This window comes from Dendrobates tinctorius, unplaced genomic scaffold (genome assembly GCF_039654945.1).
Source record: "Dendrobates tinctorius isolate UK_male_01 unplaced genomic scaffold, ASM3965494v1 ptg000060l, whole genome shotgun sequence".
Taxonomy (NCBI): domain Eukaryota; kingdom Metazoa; phylum Chordata; class Amphibia; order Anura; family Dendrobatidae; genus Dendrobates; species Dendrobates tinctorius.
In genome coordinates this window covers 43,917,153-43,942,860 of record NW_027361728.1, presented here as the reverse complement: position 1 = coordinate 43,942,860, position 25,708 = coordinate 43,917,153, and the positions used below count along the sequence as shown (strand labels likewise).

Sequence of the window (25,708 nt, the reverse complement as noted above, 5' to 3'; positions counted from 1 at the left end):
ATAACAGAGAAGTATTGTCAGATTCGAAGGAGAATAATGTTACTTGAGGCAATTGAAGCAAATCCAAAGCCTATCCTTAACAGATATCCAGTAACCTTCCTGCAGCTAAATGTGATGTGATATTGTTCACCTAGAGGAGTAAAATATTGGAACATTAAAATGGCTGGAGGAATTTAAGCATTAAATCTTAGTTTTATTAAAATGCCTATTGCTTCTTGAAAAGTTCAATGCAGCTGCAGAATACCTCAGCCTACCAGCTACATAAACCGTGCATCATCCTGTGGATGCGTCAGCCCTGGATTAGTTCTATAGTCATTAGATGTAAAGTCTAGTATCTGTGTAATACTGCATCTCTTCATTGTCTGTGTGGATTCCAAAAGTCAATCTATGGCTACATGGAAATCATCAGCAAGCTGCTATTGATAGATCTTTTACTGGAGTCTGCTTAGCACTTTGAGTACCACTACTGCCCAACTAGAATTGGGCTATGGATTCTCATTCATTTTCTCATTTATTCTTTAAATACTATAGAATAAGATTAAACAGTATATTTCATTGCTGCTGTCTACAGTGGCATGTAAAAGTTTGGGCACCCCTGGGTAAAATTACTGTTATTGTGAACAGTTAAACAAGTTGAAGATGAAATTATCTCTAAAAGGCCTAAAGTTAAAGATGATACATTTCCTTTGTATTTTAGACAAAAAATGTTTTTTCATCTTTTACATTTTAAAAATGACAAATAATAAAATGGAAAAGTTTGGGCAACGTGCATAGTTAGTGCCTGGTATCACAGCTTGTAAACGCTTTTTGTAGCCAGCCAAGAGTCTTTCAATTCTTGCTTGAGGGATTTTCATCCATTCTTCCTTGGAAAATTCTTTCAGTTCTGTGAGATTCCTGGGTGGTCTTGCATGCACTGTTTTTTGAGGTTTCTTTGATCGTTGTGGCCAAAGAGTTCTTTTTAATCTCATTGATCCACTGGATTTGTTTCCAAAATGCATCAGGCTTGTTCTTTTGCATGCTTATAATGCTGAATTGTATGGTGAGTACACAGCAGAGGTTTTCTTCTGATGACTCTTCCATGAAGGCCATATTTGTGCAGGTGTCTCTGAACAACGTACCTGTCATGATCTGAAGTGATCTGACAGTTTTAAATCACTGGGTGAACTTTTTTTACTTTGGAAAGTTCCAAGGTGTCTTGACTGTCCCCGGTGGTGGTTTTGATATTGCACTTTAGGTTTTTGTGCACTTAATCAGGTATCAGGTGTTACACCCTATAAAGGTGTGCTAGAGGTGTGCAATCACGGCCTGTGATATTGTGACTTTGTGTTCATTCTGTTTTTGGAGAGCCTGGATGAAGGATGGAGCTGGTGAGGAGTCCTGCGCAGCTTAGCCAGGGGGGATGTGTTTCAGCTATGGTGTCTGCAGGAAGGACTGGCATGGCTTGGTGGAGTCGCAGTTGATGGTGTCAGCGGGAAGTGTCTGCATGGGCTGGTGGAGTGGCGACTATGGAGAGTGGCACTCACCATGTGGGACTTGGCCGCTGAGCTGGACTCAAGCATGCTCGACTTCGTGTCAGCAGCTGAACTCATCCTTGGGACTCTGGTTCTAAGCAGCTGCAACTGGTGTTGGACTCTGCTCCAAGGCTGCACTAAGGTGGAGGATCCTGTTATGGTGATGGATCCAGGTGGAGGAGAAGATGCACTCAGGTGGAGGGCTCTGTTGCTAGGAGCGCACGCAACAGAGCAAAGCTAAGTGGTGTTTCCCCTGTATTGTCTCTTTCCTCATGTGTGTTATTAGTGCAGTGGTGGGATTAGTTTCCGCACCGACCTATTCCCTAGTGAGGGTTTAGGGTCAGGGCGAGCTAGGGCGTTGAGGTACGCGTGCGGCGCCCGGTGCGAAACCGGCATAGGGAACGTTAGGAGTGCAGGGACACTGGCTCAGGGGAGCTCAGGAGGTCTCCAATTCCTTTTCCCTATTGCAGGGCCCACCACTGTTGATGTTTCCCAGGTCCCCCTTATTTAAATTCGCCGTACTGGAGGCGGGGTTTCCAGAATGTTTATTAACGTGTAATACCTAAATTCGCCAGGTGGAGGCGGCGTATCCACCTGCACGTTTTTATTATTTAAATGCGCCCCACTGGAGGCGGTGTATCCAGGGTCACGTGTGTTATGGGTTCGCCTTGCGGCATCATCTGCGTCCTGACACACGTGATCATGACAGTACCACAACTCCAGCTTCTCCTAAATCTTTCTGAAGGTCTTTTGCAGCCAAGCGGGGGTTCTAATTTGCCTCTCTAACAATCCTAGAAGCAGCTCTCACTGAAATTTTGTTTAGTTTTTCCAGACCTTATCTTGACCTTCACTATTCCTGCTAACCGCCATTTCTTAATTACATTTCGAACTGAGGAAAGGGGAACTTTATTATTATTATTATTATGATAGCACTTTACATGTGAAAAGGGGGTACATATAAAAAAATGAGTACAGTAATCTTAAATAATTAATAGAAGTCACGAGTCGCTGATGGCTCAAGATGATGAATCTGTGACCGAGCGGGGACAAATGTGGTTCCTCTGGGAGACATTCAAGGAGAGTTCAGAGTTTCTGGGCTGGTTAACTGAGTTTCCATAGTTTTCGTAGGGTAGCTGGGACCGAGGTTGGTTTATTTCCCCCTTCCCTTCCCCCATTTCTTACCCACTTTCTCTATTCTCTTTCCCTCTTCTTGACTTTATTTCTCTATATCTGCCTTTTTCCTACACAATCTCAGAATGATTAGTCCAAAGGTTACTAAAATGTGAATGGACATGACGTGTCTGATTTGAGATATCTAGGATTACAAGCTTGTTTTGTCCCTCACAGTGTTGTATCTTACCTGTCTGTATATTCTGATGTATTCATATGTATATCATCTTTCTGGATTGTTGTACCTTATTTTGAAAAGGTTAATAAACACATTTATGGAAAAAAAAATAGAAGTCACAACTGGTACAGTAGGAGAGAGGACCCTGCCCGTGAGGGCTCACAATCTACAAGGGATAGGTGAGGATACAATAGGTGAGGGTAGAGTTGGTCATGTAGAGGTTTGGTGGATTGGTGGCTACTGCAGGTTGTAGGCTTTTCGGAAGTGGTAGGTCGTCAGGTTCCTTTTGAATGTTTCCATTGTAGGCGAGAATCTGATATGTTGGGGGTATATAGTTCCAGAGTAGGGGGGATGCGCGGAAAAAATCTTGTATCTGACTGTGGGAAGAGGAGTTAATAGGGGAGTTGAGAAGGAGATCTTGTGAGCTTGCATAAGTACCAAAAGACTAGGTCACAGATGTATAAGGAAGACAGGTCGTGGATGGCTTTGTTAGGGTTTTGAACTGGAGTCTCAGGATAATGAGGAGCCAGTGAAGGGATTAACAGATGGGAGAGGCCAGGGAAGAGAGAGGGGTAAGTGGATTAGTCGGGCAGTAGAGTTTAGAATAGATTGGAGGGGTGCGAGAGTGTTAGAAGGGAACTTGAAAATGAAGCACTTTGCTTCCTTGTTATAGCCTTCTCCTGCTTTGTGGGCCTCCACCATTTTTTTCAGAGTGCTAGGCAGCTGCTTAGAAGAACCCATAGCTGCTGTTTTTTGGCGCAAGGCTAAAGGAGGCTAGGTTTTTACAAAGCTGGGAAATTTGCATCACCTGGCGATGCGTGCTGGCCAGCGGGAGACCAGCAACCAAAAAAATGTCCAGGGCTTTCCTACAGGGGGTCGGTCGCTGATCGCTGTCACACACAGCGATCTCGCTGGTGAGATCGCTGTTACGTCACAAAACTTGTGACTCAGCAGCGATCTCGCTAGCGAGATCGCTATCTGTGACGGGGCCCTTAGTCAAAGTTATCTGAGCACACAAATCTCCAAGGCCGCCCAAAATTTTGCATCAGCCTATTTCCCTTTTTGTAATTGTTAAAATGAAAAAAATGATAATTTATATATTTTTGCCTAAAATATGAAGGAAATGTGTCATCTTTAACTTTAGATATTTTAGAGATCATTTCATCTTCAACTTGCTTAACTGTTCACAATAACAGTAATTTTGACTGGGGGTGCCCAAACGTTTACATGCCACTGTGTATAGCAAATGTTTGGCTCAGTGCACATTGGATCTGAAGTTTCTACTTGGTTTATATGGTGGAAAAACTCCTAGGATAAAGACCAATATATTAACTATCTTTGCTATGTATTTCTGCCAGTCTTGGTTAAAAATGGACATTTAATTCGGCAAAGTATTTATTTTGAGCGCAACCACTTTCCTTGTGTTGGAGGCTAATGAGATCGTCTCATCCTTTTAAAGAGAAGCAACGTGACCAATATCTTGTCTAATTAGTTGATTTCTAAAAGTTCTCATACAAATGAGTTGGCACTTCACCTTGTCGCACCCAGTTGTCATGAAGTTCATGTTTTGCAATAGAGCAGCATCTATGGAATCCGCCAACCAATTCTTTCCAGGTAATGTACAGAGTACTCTGTTGATCCTCTGTAGAATTTGCCGGCCGCTCAAACAAGGATATCAAGGCTGCCGTGAAGCAGATAGCCTGAACCTATAGCGATAAGGCGCACATTACCACTCTACCAAACAATTTATTGTAATTATCACATGGCAGACATAAAAGAGAGTCCTGGTGTGGCACAATTACCAATCTGCACTGCAAATTTTCAGTAATTTACAATGTAACATATGCTGATGGGGTAAAACTGGTAACAAATAGGTTAATATCTATGGCAAAATCCAGATTTAAAACATGCAGATTTTGTTGAGGATTTGTGTCATAATCCCTGACAGAAATGATCCTAAACACCTGGATTTGTCCTTATTCCCCAAAACACATTAGAAGTCAGTTGACCGATCGTTCGGCTGACAGATATCTGTCTCGAGTCCCCCATACACAGGGAGGCTCGACTTGGCCAATCACACGTGTTCCTATGAGGCTCTGTCAGACTCTGCTGGCATCGGCTTATATCCCAAAGAATAAAAGGATCAGTTATGGGAAATCGTATGTGCGGCATCTTTCTTTACCCTGACAGCAGCAGAAATGCATAATGACAAGTCCTATTAAATATTCAATGGGACTAATCCTTGGCTTTTTGTACAGAATAAGTAGCAGGCTGGTTATTTCCTCGGAGGATCGTTTTCAATGGTGCAGGCAAAGATGTTTGCAGAAATATTCTTGCGGTGTTTGAATGGGGTTACAGTAACTCAATTTACATGCAGGAAATTCAGATTATCATAGAATATGAATCTGTGGAATCTGCACCAAAATTATTGTTTAATCTGACATGTGTGAACAGACACTTAAGCAGACTAGGGAATCTATTGTTTGCTATACCTGCCCATTGACATCTCCAAATGTAAGAATAGCATCATTGCCGTCATCTAGGTTGTGCCAGTAATCCATGCTTATTGGGGTGGCAGGCAATCCTTGTAGTTTATACTGGCAAAACAAATCCTGCTTAGAATTAAGATCATAGAAATATATTTCTTTACTGGTGAAAGCAACTGCGATCTGTGGAGTGAAACACAATAAAAGTGGAACTTTTCACTAGTATTGAGATAAATGTATTAAAGTGAGAATTTTCTATCATGCAAACATATTGTCTATCATGCCATCATGCAAAAAGGTTCATTTCACCTTAAACATCGCCCTTTACAAGTTGACATAATTTTTATTTTTTCTAAATCCTTTGCATTTTTTAAGGAATTTCATCATATCTTGTACTGGAAGTCTGAGCTCAATTTTTTATAGCTACAAATCTTTTACACTCCTTAGCAAGGCTCTAGAGTTAAAGGGGTTGTTGCTTCTTCTGAAGCAGGAGAATGCCAATCCCCAGGCTTCCAGCTTCCTGCTTGCTAGATGTTAGGAGGTGGAGCACCCCAGCCTAACTGACAGTTCGTACCAGAAGCATCGCTGTGTCTCTGGCCTGAATGGTGCATGCTCAGATGCTGCAAGTGAAATCATCTTTGTCTCATACAGCAGCATACGAGGAGCACAAGGTCAGCTTCAGAGCAGTGTTTACAAGCTCTACTGGAATGAGCTTGTAAGCACTGCGCATGGTCAGCCACCAGCTGCTACACTGCAATGGAGGCTGGTAACTTAGGAAGCGAGCATTAAACATTAACATTAGAAATCATCCATTCTGGAGAAGAAACAAGGTTCTTAATAACAAGTAGATTGCAGAGTTGTTTGTTTTTATCAGCCCTTAGCAATTCTACCAATTCAAGATGATGAGAAAGACCCTTTAAAGGACCACTTTGTAGTTTTTTTATTTCACCGCCATGTGGTTTCACTAATCCATGTTTTTTCCCCTTAGTAATATACCGTACTTACCAGCTGTCATCTTTTGCTCTTCCTGGCACTCTTCTGGTCCTGTTCAGACATCTTGTGACTGCAAGTCAGAGGTAAATGCCACAAGCTCTCAATGTAAGTGTTAGAGGAATGCTTCATTCTAGCTCTCAGACTTACACTGAGTAGAGACTGCCGGCTCGCCCAGGAAAATTGGAGTGGTCACAACCTACAGAAGATGACCAGAGCAAACAAGGAATAGAAATAGATGGTGCCTGGTAAGTATATTACTAGGGGAACATGCATTAGTGATACCACTTTGGTGGTGAAAGAAAAAAAAAGTGGTGCTTTAAAAAGGCACATTGGCCCTGATTCATCAAAGCAATTAGGCCAGAATTCTGGAGTAAATTTCTTTGAAAAGTCGCAAATGTTTTGCACAACGTTGAGTTGTGCAAAAATTTTGAAACTTTTGACATTTTCACTCCAGTCTCACCCAGCTTTGCCAACATGGGCAGAACTAGGACGGAGCAGTGGCCTAGTGCCACAGCTTGTCTATTTCATGATGAGTTGTGGCAAGTGAGGACATATCACTGATGCAAAATAAACAGCTGAACATAGGCCCAAGAGGTAAGGGGGTCCATTTCAACCTCCAAAGTACGTGAACTTATGCATTTTGATAAGTTATTGGATTGCAAGGAACCCATGTGTTGTTCTTGCACAGGGGCCCGCTTTTGTCTGTGTCCATCAGTGAGTTGCGGTGTACATAACGACAAAAATATTACAATACTACATATTTCATTGAATCAGGAATGTCTGGATCCAACGCACTACCACCCATTAAGACTTGAGAGAAGTCCATCAGTTTGGAACTTATTAAGTAAATTAGTTCACTTGCGTTTTTATTTTCTTTTAGTTTTTGAGTGCGCTTTTTTTACATGCATTTTTAAGCATGTTTTGACACTGCATTTTTTGTCTCTGTTTTTAGCCATGTTTTAAATACAGCTGCTTTGTTTTTCATACTTCTTAGTATTTGGCTTTGACAAAACTTTATTTATATAGTTATTTGAGGATTGCATGCATTTTTAATATGTGTCTGCAGCGGAAACGCACTAAAATTACCTGTGCATTGTTTACCTGCTTATTTTCCACTTCCATTGCACTTCTACGGGAAAATCTACACATACAACCAGCGTCGGACTGGCCCACCGGGGAACGGTGGGCCCTGGCATCTGGTGGGCCCTGGCACCTGCTGGCAAACAGGGCCAGCAGTTGCCTAGGGCCCCCGCTGCTCCAGGGGCCCCCAGCCAGTGGTGTGTCGCACACCATGCAGCTGCTATGGGGGCCCCTGCCAGCGGAGCAGCAGCGGGTGTCAGGAGGCAGGAGCCCCTGTCCCCGCTGCTAAAGAGAAATGAATATTCACTGCAAAGCAGTGAATATCATTTCACAGTCTCCACCCCCAGAGGCCCCGCCCCCAGCCCAGTAAGCCGCTCTGCAGACTACAGCTGGAAATCAGGGCCGGCGCCGCCCTCAGTCCTCTCTGCTCCTGGCTCACAGCCAGTGCGCGATGACGTCACTACATCGCGCACCCGCTGTGTGTCTGGCAGAGGGGACAGCTCCTGACACTGAGGCCGGGATCAGCGTGGGAGCGAGGAGGAGAGGTGAGTATTGTGTTTTTTTTTTTTTTTTTTTATATCTCTCGCTCTCTCTATCTGTCTCTATCTATCTATCTCTATATATCTCTCTCTATCTCTCTTATATCTATCTTTCTATCTCTATCTATTATCTATATCTATCTATCTCTATATCTATCTCTATCTATTATCTATATCTATCTATTTCTATATCTATCTCTATCTATTATCTATATCTATCTATATCTATATCTATCTCTATCGCTCTATCTTTATATCTATCTTTATATCTCTACATCTATCTCTATATCTATCTATCTATCTCTATATCTATCTATATATATATATATCTCATATATATATAGCATATATATATATATATATTATCGATCTCTGTATCTATCTCTCTCTATCTTTCTATCTCTATCTATTATCTATATCTATCTATCTCTATATCTATCTCTATCTATTATCTATATCTATCTATTTCTATATCTATCTCTATCTATTATCTATATCTATCTATATCTATATCTATCTCTATCGCTCTATCTTTATATCTATCTTTCTATCTCTACATCTATCTCTATATCTATCTATCTCTATATCTATCTATATATATATATATATATCTCATCTCTATATCTATCTATCTCTATATCTATTATCTCTATATTTATTATCTATCTAGCTACCATCTATATCTATCTTTATCTATATATATATCTCTATCTAATATCTATATCTATCTATCTCTATACCTATCTATCTATTTATCTATCCGTTATCTATCTCTATATCTTTTCTCTGTATCTATCTATCTCTATATCTATATCTCTCGCTATCTATCGCTCTATCTCTATATCTATATCTATCTCTATATCTATCTTTATATCTATATCTATAAATCTATCTCTATCTATCTCTATATCTATCTCTCTTTCTCTCTATATCTATCTCTATATCTCTATAGCTATCTATCTATATATCTCTATCTATCTCTATATCTATCTCTCTGTATATCTATCTATCGCTCTCTTTATCTGTCTTTCTATCTCTATATCTATATATCTATCTATCTTTATCTATTTATCTCTATATCTTTTCTCTGTATCTATCTCTCTCTATATCTATCTATCTCTATCTATTATCTCTATCTATTTCTCTCTATATCTCTCTCTATATCTATCTATTTATCTCTATCTCTATATCTATCTCTCTGTATATCTATCTATCTTTCTATCTCTATATCTATCTCTATATCTATCTATCTTTCTCTATCTATCTATTTATCTCTATCTATTATCTATATCTATCTCTATCTATCGCTCTATCTCTATATCTATCTTTCTATCTCTATATCTATCTTTCTATCTATATCTATATCTATCTATTATGTCTATCTATCTAGCTATCTCTATTATCTATATCTACCTATCTCTATATCTTTCTATCTTACTCTATCTCTATATCTATCTGTTATCTCTATATTTATTATCTATCTTTATCTATCTATCTCTATCTATTATCTATATCTATCTCTCTATCTATTTATCGATCTCTGTATCTATCTCTCTCTATATCTATCTCTCTCTCTCTATCTACCGCTCTCTCTATCTCTATCTATCTCTATATCTATTATCTCTATATCTATCTACCTCTATATCTATCTCTATATATATATATATATATCTGTTTCTCTCTATATCTATCTCTATATTTCTCTCTCTATAGCTATCTATATATTATCTCTATATCTATCTATCTATATATTATCTCTATATCTATCTATCTCTATATCTATCTATCTATCTATCTCTATATCTGTTCTCTATATCCATATCTATCTTTCTATCTAACACTATATCTCTATATCTATCTCTATATCTCATTATCTATCAATCTCTATCTCTATCTCTCGCTCTTTATCTATCTATCTATTGATCTATCCATCTATCTCTATATCTATCGCTATATCTATCTATTATATCTATCTATTATCTCTATTATCTATATCTATCTATCCATCTATCTATCTCTATCTATCTCTATATCTATCTTTCTAACTCTATATCTATCTATCTCTATACATATCTCTATATCTAGATATTATCTCTATATCTATCTCTATATCTATCTGTCTCTATATCTATCTCTATATCTATCTATCTATCTCTATATCTATTATCTCTATATCTATCTATCTCTATATATCTCTATATCTATTTTTATTTATAGCCATCTATCTATATATATTTATCTATATATCTATCTATATATGTCTATATTATTATTATTATTATTATTATTATTATTATTATATCTGTATATCTCTATCTATTATCTATCTCTATCTATTATCTATCTCTATCTATATATCTATCTATCCCTATATCTTTCTATCTATAGCCATCTATCTCTATATCTATCTATCTATCTATCTATCTATCTATCTATCTATCCATTATCTATTTTCTATCTATCTCTATATCTATCTACCTATCAATCTATCTATCTATATTTCTTTCTATATCTATCTTTATATCTATCTCTATCTATCTCTATCTATCTCTATGAATCTTTCTATCTATATCTATCCATTATCTACTTTCTATCTCTATATCTATCTATTTCTACATCTATCTTTCTATCTATATCTATCTAACTCTATATCTATATATCTATATAGCATTATACCCTATGAGGAGGCAGCATTATTCCCTATGAGGGGGGCATTATTATACCCTATGAGGGGGGCATTATTATACCCTATGAGGGGGCAGTATTATACCCTATGAGGAGGCAGCATTATACCCTATGAGGAGGGCAGCATTATACCCTATGAGGGGGTGCATTATTCCCTATGAGGGGGGCAGTATTATACCCTATGAGGGGGGCAGTATTATACCCTATGAGGGGGCAGTATTATACCCTATGAGGAGGCAGCATTATACCCTATGAGGGGGTGCATTATTCCCTATGAGGGGGGCAGTATTATACCCTATGAGGGGGCAGCATTATACCCTATGAGGGGGCAGCATTATACCCTATGAGGGGGTGCATTATTCCCTATGAGGGGGTGCATTATTCCCTATGAGGGGGTGCATTATTCCCTATGAGGGGGTGCAGTATTATACCCTATGAGGGGGGCAGTATTATACCCTATGAGGGGGGCAGTATTATACCCTATGAGGGGGTGCATTATACCCTATGAGGGGGTGCATTATACCCTATGAGGGGGTGCATTATTCCCTATGAGGGGGGCAGTATTATACCCTATGAGGGGGGCAGTATTATATTCTATGAGATGGCTGCCTTATATTCTATGAGATGGCTGCATTATACTATGTGAGGGGGCTGCTTTATATTCTATGAGGGGGCTACCCCAACTCCTGCTACATAATTAAGACATGTACAACCTTATACCCGGATATTAGCGTGTTTTACCGCATAATTGGTGGTCTGGTATTTAACTCTATGCAGCTACATAGTGGGCCCCAAGAATGATTTTCTCTGGTGGGCCCAAGGTGTTCCAGTCCGATGCTGCATACAACTCAGCGTACCCTCAAGAGAAATTGACATATTGTGTATTCGAAACTCGCATCGCTGGTCACTTTATATTAAGTTAAAAAAAATCCCACCCTCTTTGCTGGAACTGTAAGACATTGCCTTTTTAATACAGCGAAAATGCGCAGTGTAAAAACACACCAAAAACCTATCAGAGGCACACAGCTTTACAGGAAGCAATCAAAGGTCTAACAGCTTCCGTGCATCAGCAAACTTTTGTGATGATGTTAATAAGACAATGTTACCATATTTAAGATTTGCAATTTCATTGTATCTAGTAGTTATCCATATTAGATTTTAGATTACCACATATTTAGATATGGCAGGTGTACCGGTGGCCACCCATACCTTTCTACATATTTCTTTTAGAACTGCAAATTCTCAAGATATAAAGTCAATAATTTATAGCAACTTTTTAACAACACCCTTCACTGGCTGACTGTCACGATTCATTTTTGGATTCGTGGCAGCTCTGGCTCTGCTATAATTTAAATGTAGCTTTTTACATTTCTGGCCAGCAAGGGTTAAATGTTTCCTTCCTGGCAGCTGCTTTCATTGCTAGTCAGCTGACGTGGGTGGTGACTACCACAATCCTTTAAAAAGTCACATGACCCACCATCAGCTGACTGTCGGTGATAGAGTAATCTATGTTAACCAAGCCTGGAGTAAAGAGCTCTCTGGTTGCAGTGGTGCTTCTGTTGTGTTAGTGGAGTTTGTGGAACTGGTGCCATATCTTCAGCTGTGTGGTGCTTTTCAGCAGGAACAGTGTTAAGTTCTAGTTTCCCTTTTTCTGTCTGTCTTGCTGTCCCTCTCCCTGTGTTGTTCACCATCTGCTGTGGTGATGGTAGTGTCCTTGCTGGCCAATGCACTAGCCAGAGAATAGTGAGGAGACGAACAGCGTTTAGGCATGAGATAGCGACGGGGGGAAGGACCCGCTTAAGGCATTAGGGGAGTTTAGGGACTGGCACAGGTTGGAGCTCCCTACTGCGAGGGCCCTCCTCTGTCCATTCCATCCTGTTGTTTGGTGTAAGTTTAACCGTATTGGTTCATGACACTGACATTCACACAACCCAAAGGGGTCCACATATAGTAAAAACAATTCCCAACAGAGTATTGTGAAATCGTGGTTATTTTTTTTCCTTTAAAAAACTATTTGGCTCGTACCACTCTTTTTGGAATATTTTAAGCCCAGAGGAAAAGTTGATCTGTAGTTGATCAACATTTAGTAAAATAAGGAGGATCTTTTAGGCTGAGACTAAATGATGTAGTTGGTCACAAATTTGAAGCTCTGGCCCACAACAATGACCAATGCCAGCACTATATAGCTTCAAAATCATGTAGCCATTGAACAAAGTTGTCTGCTGAGCCGTCTGACCTTGCCCTGAAATTTATGGGTAAAGGGACCCCAGGACTCTCAATGTTTTTGAAACTCCTTTTTGAAACAAACTTTATTAAGAATTTTAATTTTACGTTTTTGAAACTCCTATTACATGAAGTCGCAGAACACATGCCTGATCGTAGCTAAATATACACACCTCCTCACCTCCTCGCAGATGCACTGGTGAAAAGAAATAGTTCATTCTGATGATCATAGGGCCCCAGCGATCTAACATTTATCATCTATCCCCAGAAGAAGTAATAAATGACGATTGTGGGAAACAAGTCTGTTGTACAGTGAGTTGGGTGATTTATGTGACTTGATGCTGCACTAGGATTTGGAACACAAGTGCATATTCCCATTCTTATACAACTGAAATAATGAACTGTGGGAATGTGGGGACAGGTCACTAGCTGCACCTTGCTTTCTCCATCTTTAGCTCTTTCAGAATGAATAGAAACTAATAATATAATTACTGTCTTATTTTTTATTTAGATTTATGCTTTTCATTGCTTAGTGACATTGCTCGTTTATTTAGCCTGTCTATGTAGAATAGCAATTCCATTTTTTTGATCCTGTTCCCATACCTAAGCTGTGCCAGCACAGGGCACTCGCTTCACATTGTGCACAGTCTGTCACAAAAAAACCACTGAAGCTCACAATGTAACCCTCCGCCCTTGGCTTATTGATATATGCATTACTTATATTTACATCCATATTTACCTTGTTTACATTGGCCAGAAACACCAAGCCGGTTGCCCATAAATCTTTTGGCTTGACGGTATCTGTGCAGATCCGCAGGCTTCTTTGTAGTTTTAAATTCTCTCCCCAGACTCCCAGTAATCCATCTTTGCTCAAAGTTACGTAGCGGCAAGAACCTTTCAAATAAACTACTTTTTGGATGTTTTCCTTGTGAATTAATGGAAGGCTGCGAATATCTTTCCACTGGGGAATTACTGATGATTTCACTCGTTCATCTTTCTCGTAAAGCTCAAGCAGCATGAAGGATGTTAATTTGTCCCAATCAATGAAACCTTCACGACTCACATCTATCTTATCAAATAAATTCCCGTATTCTTCTTTTACGCCGCGCCTCACAGCTGCATATGTTCTCTCCATGAATTCCTCTTTGCTTATACATTCCGGTGGGCTTAGCTCTGGGGACTGCAGAAGACATGGACACAACAACATTTTCAGAAACTGACAAAGGATAAGGTTACATGATAGTGCAATGCTGTGTCAATGTGATAACATAACTGGCATTTCTGATGGTGTTACTAGAGGTCATCGAGCTCCATCACCAACTATTTTTTCTTGAAGTTGGACCATCAATGTCAAAATGTGAATCATCATCAATGTAAGAAGTTCAAAGTTATCAACTCCATCTACTTACTACTAGTGAGAAGAGCAGAAACCATCTTTTTCACTTTTCAATATGTGTTAAATTAAGGAACGTTATTCAAAGGTGTTGTCCATCTTTATTTTAAGCCACATTCATTGTTCTGTAAAAATACCAAACTCAGTTGCACTTACCCTCTGCCACTCCAGAATCGGCAATGTCTTCACAATGACATCACATGACCACTGCAGCCATTCCCTGGGCTCAGCAGTGACGCCAACGAAGATGGCGCAAGATAAAACTTTTTATGGCTACATTAAAAATGGATTATTTAACAGTCACTCCTGCTTAAAGTGGTATTCCCACAAATAAAATTCATATTAATGAACTGATCTTGAAATAATATTATTAAGTTCTGCAATTGAATGTGTTTAAAAAAAAATGTTCCTGTGCATGATTAGACCATGTTCCTGCACAGTCAAATGCAGCTATTACTCAGTACACAGCAGGGGCACATTTATAAGATTATCTCAGCACAGAAACATTTTTATTTAAACACATCCGATTCTAGAATTTATTTTTTTAAGATCTATTAATTGAAATGAACTTTGTTCATGGGACAATCCCTTTATTTGTGCCTTATTAGAGAATTCAGATTTCATAGAACCGCTGGGTACTGTACATTGTGCTTGGTTCTGCCCTACTTAGTGCTTTGTTGATGTGCCGACAACTTCTCATGATGAGAACAGATGAACATTAGGATATTAAGACTAGGTATGGGCGGACCTGTGGATGTCCGGGTCTGTCAGATTCAGTTGAACTTTAGAAAAAGTTTGGTTCGCCAGTTACAGACACTGTCGGGTATCACGGACCGCTGAGAGACCTGGTAGTGCCTGCCAAGTTCGTGCCTACGAAGCTCCATTTTCTGAACCGGGCTCCATACGTTGGAATTTTGGATGGGGCCCATTGTGGGACCTCGATGTGGAATACAGCAGACTCGCATGGGAGTTTTATCTTTAATAAATTGGTGAAAAAGGGTACAGTAATTGTCGGGGAGTGTTTTTAAGAAATAAAGAAGTTTTGGGGTGTGTGTGTTTTATTTTTACTACTGGGTTACAAATGGGTGTGTCTGACTGACACCTCTCCATTACTAACCCCAAAAATAATTACCGCACCAGGGAAATAGGGAAGAGCTGAGGCTAAGCACCAGAATTGGAGCATCAAATATGATGAGCCACTATTGGGGTGGCTGCAAGCTGATATTTGTAGGCTGGGAATGGCCCATAACCATGCATTCCCAGCCAATTAATATAAGTCTGCAGCTGTCTGCTTTCCCTTAGCTAGTTAATACAAATAGAGGGGACCTTACACCGTTTTTCATTTATTAATTACTAATAAATAAATTAAAAGAAAAATACTAATAAATTAATAAAACAACAAAGTGGGTTCCACTCTATTGTTCATAACCAGCCAAAAGAAAACAGACAGCCTATTAATATCAGCTCCCAGCTGTCTATTAACACAGTTGACATCAACTCCAAAATATTACCATTTGCCAATGCACCAGGGCAAGTGGAAAGTGCGGGCAAAGTGCCAGAATTGACGCATCTAATGGATGCGACTTTTCTGGGGTTGCTGCGGGCTGCTATTTTTAGGCTGGGAAGGGACCAATAAATGTGGACCTTCACAGCTTGAGAATACCAGCCCTCAATTATTTTAAATAATTAAAAAACGGCATGGGGTCTCTCTATCTTTGGTAGCCATCCAAGATAAAGCAGACAGCTGTGGGGTGCAGACCACAGCTTTCTTATTTACCTGTATTTGTTATTAAAAATAATGAGGGCCCCACCCACATTTTTTTATTTATTAATTTCTTTTCACATTGTGCGCCGGCCAATCACAGCCATGCCAGTACTTGGCATGGTTGTGATGGGGCCAGAAGTGTCCACACCGGAAAAGCTTGTTGATTGCCTGCTATGCATCTTTTCAACAAGCTTTGTATGGGCTGCCGAACCCGAACAGTAACACAGACTTCCGTGAGAAGTCTGTGTTCAGAGTCCGTACACGGACCCTGAACTTTAGCATTTGGGTTTGCCCATCACTAATAAAAATGCCTACACCAACAGGTCAATTCGGGGGTACATTACAAAGGAAGCTGATATTGCATTTACAGTATGGTGCTGAGACTTACTGCTGTGATCCTGGACAGTAAGCTTTATTCTTGGCTCCAATTTATCTTCCAAGATTAGTGGATTTGTATCTATTTAATGCTAATCACAACAATTAACAGTTCCCTAAGTGAACCTTAACAGAAAGTAATATATTTCTATATGCTGTTAGTAATGGAAGCATTTACTGAACAAATTAAGTTGCCATGATTTTTGGAGATATGCAGTATGCACTGCATGCAATAATGTCATAAAATAGTTTCCTTGTCGACCAACTAGAACTCTCTTTTTCAAACCTGCTGTGGAATATTGAAGAAAACCTGCCAACGTATGCAAATGCTGATGGACGTACACTGGGGCGTGTCATTGACGAAACCGGCTTCTATGCTAGATTTATTATGAATGGGAAAACATTGGAGCTTTACAGAAAGGTATCTTTTATCTTTTCTTTTTATCTGGGGACAAACATTTATGCAGTCATGCCACTACTTCCATAAGTAAAAACTTGCTGACAGGCTCCTTTTTAAACTGGTATCTTCATGCCCTGTAACTTTTTCTGAGTACTGTTTTATTCATGAGACCCAGTGTCTCAAAATTGGGGCAGCCTCAATTAAGATTTAAAGGAGATCTGCCAGCACAGAATGACTGTTCAAATCAAGTACAAGCGCTCGGTGCATCTTGGCGTGGCCAAACATTTAAGTACACTTTCCCACCTACTTGTTTTCCCCCATCACACCCTATTTTGATTGACAGCTTTGGCTTTATAGAGAAAGAGAAAGGCGGAGATAGAGTGAAAAAAAGAAGATAGAACGGTGCTCTAAAATGTTTGGTCACTCCAAGATGCACTGAGTGCCTGTACTGTGCTGACAGAGTGCCTTTAAGCTTGCCATGGAAACTATATGGCTGTTGGCTGAGTGCCATCTCTCTTGCCTTCACCAAATACAGAAAAGCTAAGCAAAGCTGAGCGGTCCTATGTTCTTTATGAGAGAGCTAATGCCAGAATCTCTTGGCAGCAGTTTATATCACAAGCAAAAAAAAAGATCAGGCATTGAATTCCACCTGCCCAAATCTTATTTGCACTGATTTTTGGGGAATAGTCGGGAGGACCCCATACACATTAGATGTCCTGCCAATCCCAATAAAATTGTCAGGTTTGGACAACTTTTATGTGAGGTGTATGGCACTCACCCTCCCAGGGCTCACATCAGGTTGTTATGTCACGCGAGCCCAGTGCGCAATCACTGCTGGCATCACTGTCCCCGCCTTCAGACTCATAAATAATCAACAGGAAGTGAGCGGCAGTCGCATTCCTGACTTCCACTTAATTACTTATGCATCCGAAGGCGGGGACAACCTCACGTGAGTTCCGGGATCATGAGTGCCGGCACAGCTGGAACGGTGCTGGCACAGGAGGTGAGTATAAGTGTTTTAATTTTAATGGTGGCAAACATTCAGATTGAGAAGAGGTTGTCTTAGTAGTCGACAACCCCTTTAACACACTGCAGCCAACCAGATAGTATTCAGACCACTAGACCCCAATCCATGAATAGAAAGCCAACAATACAAAGTTGCATTATAGTCCAAATGTGACTAAATGGTAGAATATTGTAAGTTACAAGAACTTAGGTTACTATATCTTTCTCATATCTTAGAAATTTTCTTAAAAGTCATTTCATTTTAGTTTATTTTACAGCATATCGTACATCAATCCATATTTCACAGGATGCATTTTTTTAAACAGAAATTTAATCTTTTGATCAGGAAACGTATCAGGCATTCCTATACATTGAGGACGTCAATGATCAAATGCTTAGCTATTGGTGGAAAACACGAGCTGGCCACACAATAGTAATTTCTGGGGTATTCAGTGATAGATTTATACCATCTCTTCTTCTATTTCTTACTAAATGCAGATGCCTATAAAAAATTTCAGCCTGACATTTTGGATCTTTTCTATTTCTCTTCAGGTTTTAGTGTCATATTTAAGTAATATTTAAGTAACTTCCATAAAAAACAACAGATTGACCCCAATACCTCCTCAGTCCAGGATGTACCTAAATTTAGTCATTGTAATAAAGAGCAATAATGTCAATAAAAAAGATCCAAAAACTTGACTGATAATGATTAGTCATTCACTTTTCCACTTTCCAATATGGCTAGTGTATGACCAGCAGTATATGCCTGCTTTAACTAACCATGTTCTAGCCCGGTAGACTGCTGGAGAAACTAAGATCAATTTTCAAAGTTCATGACGTGAAAACTTTCAGAGACTCAGTCGCAATGAAATAACACGAGCACGTTCCTGGTAAATCCATTATCTTTTAACTTACCTTAAACAGATTTTGAATTTCGGTAAAATCCTTTATGCTAAGTCTGTTTTCAATTGATTCCCCTAGATGTCTGTCACCTTCTGAACTTTCTTCACTTGGCACAGCATGAGAGCTGGGCTGTCTTTCAATAACAGGAGGGTTTTGGCTGTTCATCTTTTTTGCTAATTAAATCCTTTGTGTTTTAGCATTAAAGTCCAGCATTCTAAGTAGAGGATACAAATACAAGCAAAGTCATATTAGTAAGAAAATTCGGAGACATCATGTTTGACAGTTGCCTTCAGTCCCTGAGCGTCAGGGTGTGAGAGGTTACAATGATGGCTGTGCAGGAATGCCTTTGTCTTCACTTGCAGGCATCTTGCTACTTAGCAACTCTACACAAAGCTGGACAACACAATGCCCGTAAGTGCACAAACACACAGAGGACTGGAAAACTTTGCTCCATGCACTCATCTTGTAGTAAAACCATATTTAAAGCCCCATTCCACTGATTTTTTTTTATTGCACCACTGGAATGGTGCTACCAATCTAAGTTCCCTGCCCCTAAAATGATTCCTATCAACCGCTCACATCTTCTTTTATCCATGCCCCTACGGTCGGTCTCCAGCAGATTGTGACCTGCCGGGTTGCTCCACTGTTTGCTGGGAGAAAATGAGGTCAAAAGTCAGTGTAAATTTATGAGAGCCAGAACGAGGCCAGAAACAGGTTCTCATTGACTAACTCTGAGAGCTTGTGACCGTTACATATGACTTCCAATCAGTCAGAAGTTGAAGTCGCAAAATAGCAATTCAGGTCCAGAGTGACGACTGGAAGAGCTGAAGACAGAGGGTGGAGATTATATTTTTGGTTAAAAAGACTTTAAGTTAGTAGCATCACTTGAGTGCTGAAATAAATGAAAACAATGCTGGAGTGGTACTTTAATATACACTACTCACAAAAAGTTTATGGAAAATGCAAAAAGTTTATGCAGCAATGATATTTTATCATGAAATTAGGGCATTTAAGTAGAAGCATGCAATGGTGATTTCCTCATCTCAAACAATTTACTGAAACGAAAGCCGACAACAGTGGTGGGTATACCCCAACAAAAAATGCCAATGTCACAATAACTTGTCATGTGGCTTTGAGCATCAATTATAGCTTAAAGGGAATCTGTCACCCATTTTTTGAGATATCATGTAAACATATCATTGAATTGTGTGTTACCTAAGTATTCTAGTCGTACTTCTGATCCCCCCTGTCCCCGCACCTTTGATGCATAAATACCTTTTTTATCACTCTTCCGATTTATGGAAATCTCTGTGGTCCGGTCCGATGGGTGTGGCTCATTCTCCCCCCACCTTGGCTTGCTGGACGTAATTTCTTCTGTGAATATCACGGATGCCGTTGTTTATTCGCGCCTGCTTATTGATAAGGCCGTTCGTGCTTGCGCAGTATGCTTTGCCCAACTGTGGGCAAAGCATATAATCGCTACTGCGCATGCGCCTGTATTTTTCCCTGCGTCTATGACCAAGGAAGTCTTCATATGCATATGAAGACTTCTGAGTCATAGAAGCAGGGAAAAATACTGGCGCATGCGCAGTAGCGATTATATGCTTTGCCCACAGTTAGGCAAAGCATACTGTGCAAGCACGAACGGCCTTATCAATGCACAGGCGCGAATAAACAATGGCATCTGTGATATTCACAGAAGAAATTACATTCAGCAAGCCAAGGTGGGGGGGAGAATAAGCCACACCCATCGGACCGAACCACGGCAATTTCCATAAATCGGAAGTGTGATAAAAAAGGTATTTATGCATCAATGGTGCGGGGACAGGGGGATCAAAAGTATGACTAGAATACTTAGGTAACACACAATTCAATGATATCTTTACATTATATCTCAAAAAATGGGTGACAGATTCCCTTTAACAATGATGTCTCATGCTGTTCACAAGTGGAGTTCTTGTCTCCTGAGGCATGGCATCCCACTCTTCTTGAAGGGAAGCCCTCAAGTCATTGAGGTTTTGGGGTACAGAGTTACGAGTCTCTACATGGCAACTCAGCTGATCCCATAGCTTTTCTATGGGATTCAGATCTGGAGAAACTGCAGGCAACTACATTTGAGGTATCCTAGTCTCCAGTAGCCATTCCCTAATGATGCAACCTCAATGAGTTGGAGAATTGTTGTCCATGATAATGAAATTAGGCCTGTGCTGTTCATGCAGAGGAACAATGCCTGGATTTATTATGTTATTGCAGTAATAGGTGCTTGTCACTGTACCATTCAAAAAGTGTAGGGTAGTTCTGTATTGACGACACACCTGTCCACTGTAACACTACCAAAGGCTCATCTGGTGACAACAGTGGCTGATGCATAGCGCTCTCCTTGACATCTCCAACATCATTGGCAGCCATCATTTCTGTTCACCGTGAATCGACTTTCATTAGTCAACAGCACTGAGGCCCAGTGGTCCTTCGTCCAGCATGGATGTTCCTTGGCTCATGCAAGACGATGACTGGTGGTGTGGTCAGGTACCCTTTTGCAGATCACGCTGATGTAAATGGTTTTGAATGGTTAAAGATTCTGTCTCTCACAGTTGAAGTGTACCCAGGATAAAAATTACAGACCTCTCTATTCTTTGTAGGTGAGAAAACTTGCAGAATCGGCAGTGTATCAAATAATAATTATTTTCTCCACTGTATGTATATGCAGGGACGGACTGGGATTGAAATTCAGCCCTGGCATTTGAAATCACGCAGGCCCATGGTGTCTCTGCCCCTGATCAACATTTAAGTTCTTCAATACAAAAAGTGAAACTCGTATATTATATGGAATCATTACAAACAGAGTGATCTATTTCCAGTGTTTATTTCTGTTAATGTTGATGATTATGACTTAGAGCCATTGAAAACCCAAAAGTCATTATCTCAGTAAATTAGAATACTTTATAACACCAGCTTGAAATAATGATTTTAAAATCCAAAATGTTGGCCTACTGAAATGTATGTTCAGTAAATGCACTCAGTACTTGGTCAGGGCCCCTTTGCATCAATTACTGCATCAATGTGACGTGGCATGGAGGCGATCAGCCTGTGGCACTGCTAAGGTGTTAAGGAATCCCAGATTGCTTTGATAGCAGCCTTCAGCTCATCTGCATTGTTGGGTCTGATGTCTCTCATCTTCCTCTTGACAATACCAAGGTCAGATGAGTTTGATGGCTAATCAAGCACAGTGATACTGTTGTTTTGTAAACCAGGTATTAGTACTTTTGGCAGTGTGGACAGGTGCCAAGTCCTGCAGGAGAATGACATTTCCATCTCCAAAAGCTTGTCAGCAGAGGGACGCATGAAGTGCTGTAAAATTTCCTGGTAGACGGCTGCACTGACTTTGGTCTTGATTAGGGATGGGCGAATCCTGAAATACTCGGAATCGCTAGACTCTAACGAGTCCGACTCGGAAACTCGCTAATCGTTGCAAGTCTAGCGAGTCCAATGTTAATGAATGGGGATGCGAGTATTGCAGCGATTCCTGTGCTGCCATTTTTTTTACTCTTTACCCTCGCAAGTGGCCCCTAGCTGAACGATTTAGAATTCATCCCTAAAGCACAGAAAATCGTTTCTACATCACGCTAGAAGCTAAACAGGAAGTCGCCTGTGCTAACCGATTTACTGCACAGGCTGATCTGATATTCTGCACACACAGGCAGATCTGATCTGCACACACAGGGCGATATGATCTGCACACACAGGGCGATCAGATCTGCACACGCAGGCCCACCAAAGATGTGTAGCAGACGTGATACAGAGAGGCTGATAGGCCTGGTTGAAGAGTGGCCCCAGCTGTGGCAGCTCACCCACCCTGGCTATGGTGATGAAAGACAGCGAAATATGGCTTGGAGGTCCATCTCCAGAAGTATGTTCCCGTCATTTGATCACGCTGGAGAAGATGGGCAGGCAAACATGGGTAAGAGTTATGTGATGTCATTTCTTCTATTTTCTTTTACTGTACCCTTTTTTGGATTAGGAGAGAGTGAGATTTCTTGTGTCACCATTGGCGTCTGTGACGCACTGAAACCGTGGTACCCAGCACCGGGCCGGGGTCTGCTTCACTGGGGGGATGTGATGTGACCCGTGCTGTAGTCTCAGGGGATGCACAGTGCAAAGGGGATAACTACAGGGGATGTTTTAATTAAACGTTTTTAGGAGTTATTGTTGGGACGCCACCCAGAATAAATGTGGCTATTTACTGCCACCGTTGCCTATGACTGGCTGGGGATGATGGTGAGGGGCAGCTGAGGTGGAGAAGCCCTTTCTGGGTAGGGCTGGGATCCCCAGGCAGGTTGTAGTAGATGGATCTTGATGTTGGTGATGGGGAGGCTGATGCAGGTCTATGCTTGCACTTAATTGGTCTTGCAACACTTGTCTTCACACTGGATCCTGCTGCAGCTACTTTATTAAAAGCGACTCACACACTGGTCAGTGTTTACCGGATGTAACTCAGCTCTGACTTTCTGGGTCTTTTACAATCACAGATGTTACAATTCTTTTCACCTTCCTGTTACAGAGGTTCAATTCTTTACACTTCTCAATTACACCTCTTTACACTTCAACGGGGACACTCTCCTTTCCCTCAGGGACTCTCCTAAACTGCAGACAGGTTCCTTCTCTTGCCAGACCCCTCTCTCTAAATGGTCCTTCCATGTTTCTCCTTCTTCTCTCCCTTCTCTGTACGTGTACGGTATACTTAACCATGGGTACAAAGAGGGCAAGAAGTGCATGTCTATTGTATGTTTGGGCCTATTGTTTGATACCTGACAATGTGTGATCAAATCTGATGTCTGTATTTTATTTATCTGCTTGCAGTTAAAATGATAATCAAGAGATGGAGGAGCTGCCGTGACCAGCATAAGAAGGAGTACGAGCGGCAGTTATGCCGGGGCCCACAAGCTGCACCACCGTTGCGGGTTTATGACCACTATCACAGATTGGCATTCCTTCGTCCATTTGTGCGCCTTAGAAGGTAGGATATGTCAGATTTTTATTTGCCCATAACTTTAACATTTGTAAGATTAGACACTATGTCTGATGTCCCTAATTTAAAAATGTTACTTGGCCCATTACCTTAATCAGGGCTGACAAAGTTATATTTGTTTATGTTGGACACACAAGGGTAAATGTAAGTGTAGGTTTGCATTAATGTTGGTAATTTTTACCTTGTGTTTTTCCTATCTCAATCCAGCAAATGTGGGCTGACATTTTTTTTTTGTGCTTACAAATAGACCTCGCCGGCAAAATCCCCAAGATGTGGAGGTTCCCCAAGGCCAAGGCGCAGATGAGGAGGCCGGTGTTGCACCTTTGCAACAACGAGACAGACCAGCCCAGCAACAGCCTGTGGAGGAAGCACGGGAGGGTATGCAGGCGGATGACAACCAACCCGTGGCTGATCAGCTTCCACCACCTTCACCACCACGGGCTGCAGAAGAACATGCTGTGAGTGGTATGGCTCTGGCAGCTCCACCAGTTCATGGGCCATCCGGTTTTCAAGATGCTGTGGTCCCCTCTAGCTCTGGCCATGATCTTGAGAACTCCAACAGTGGTCCTGGTCCAGTTCCCTCCTGCACTGCCCCAGCTAGTTTTCTGGTTAGCTCCACCCCAGCTCCATTAACTTGCTCCTCTGTCCCTGCTCTGGCTCCCTGCCACTATGTTCCTTTGCTGCTTGTGTCCACCTCTGGCCTCACTGCTCCATCCTCGTCATTTGGTCTGGATTCTGTGGCCTCCTCCAGCTTGCCCACAGTTTCCTTCACCCCCAGCTTGGCACCTTTCCCCAGATATGTAGCCCCTGAGGTTGAGAATTTCTTTGCTCTCTGGGAAAGGGGGGGCTGGCCATCCAATGCAGAGACCAACGCAGTACAGTGGGCGGCTGCCTTTGCACACAGTCTCATAGGTAGTCTCACACATATTCCACGTGAGCGGAGACGGCATGCAAGGGCAGCCTTCCAAATACTACTTGAAGCAAATGTGCCCCCCAACAGCCCCACACGGGTATTAAATATGCTTGAGGATTGGCAGCGTTCACCACACAACCTCATGGCTACTTCAACCCGCCAGCAGCCAGGGCAACCAAGAGCCGTGCAGGGCTACCAGAGTCAGGATGGACACCCTGTGGAACATAACATATGGCATCCATATCAGCCATTACTTAATGTGCCCAATGTTGGAGGTTTGCCAGAGTATCACAGGCCCTTGGCTGAGGAGATACACCAGGCGCTCAACGTGATCAATGTTCCTGTAGATGAGGGTGACCTAGATGTCAATGTGGAACAGAGTGGTGGGCCAAGTTACCATGTACTCTAATTGCATATGGACATATGGAATTTTCTGTCCAAAACTTTTGTTTTTTTAATTAAACGTTTAATTGTCTATGTTTGAGATACTGTAACATTCTTTATTTTTTGGTTTGTTTTATTTTATTTTTTTTTCTTATCCCCTTTCTGTAATTTTTTTTGTTTTTTACGGTTAAGAAATGTGGCTTTTTGTGGCATTGTGATACATATGTGGAAAGAAGGAAAGAGCAAGACAAAAAATTAATGTAAAAGAAAGCCAACAGGCATGAAAGTGAACCACAGAAATAAAAAAAAGTGTTTTGGCTGCCACACAACAGTTGTATGTGTCATGTGTTCAGTACACCACTCAAAACATGTTTTTTGAACTATCACACACTTTTCACATGAGCACTTAAGCAAGACAGTTTATGTAATACACGGAAGGTGGGATTTCGGCTGCGGTTTCATTTGCATTTGGAATTGGCGATCATGATCTATTATTTGGGGCCACACCACGAGGAACTCCAAAAATCAGATCCGGGTAGATTCTCCAAATTATACTTTTTCTCCAATAGGTCAACACCGGTGTTTTCTCAAAAAACCATGAACGGCATCTGCAATTGTAAACGCAAATGTAACCGTAGCATTAGCCATTTTTGAGACCCAACACAAAGCGCTTGGACAG

The 25,708-nt window shown here is 40.9% G+C and overlaps 1 protein-coding gene across 2 annotated transcripts in view; it reads right to left on the bottom strand.

Moving 5' to 3' along the window:
* WDR49 (WD repeat domain 49) overlaps nucleotides 1-19,012 on the bottom strand; it is a 257,162-nt gene extending 238,150 nt beyond the window's left edge. For both annotated transcript variants that reach the window (XM_073578935.1, XM_073578936.1), the window contains exons 1-4: nucleotides 18,719-19,012; nucleotides 13,605-14,045; nucleotides 5,352-5,528; nucleotides 4,394-4,565 (exon numbers count right to left, since the gene is read on the bottom strand). In XM_073578935.1, coding sequence (XP_073435036.1) covers nucleotides 4,394-4,565; nucleotides 5,352-5,528; nucleotides 13,605-14,045; nucleotides 18,719-18,871 — 943 coding nt within the window. In that variant the 5' untranslated portion in view covers nucleotides 18,872-19,012. The remainder of the gene's footprint in view (nucleotides 1-4,393; nucleotides 4,566-5,351; nucleotides 5,529-13,604; nucleotides 14,046-18,718) is intronic.
* Nucleotides 19,013-25,708: the final 6,696 nt, after the last annotated feature.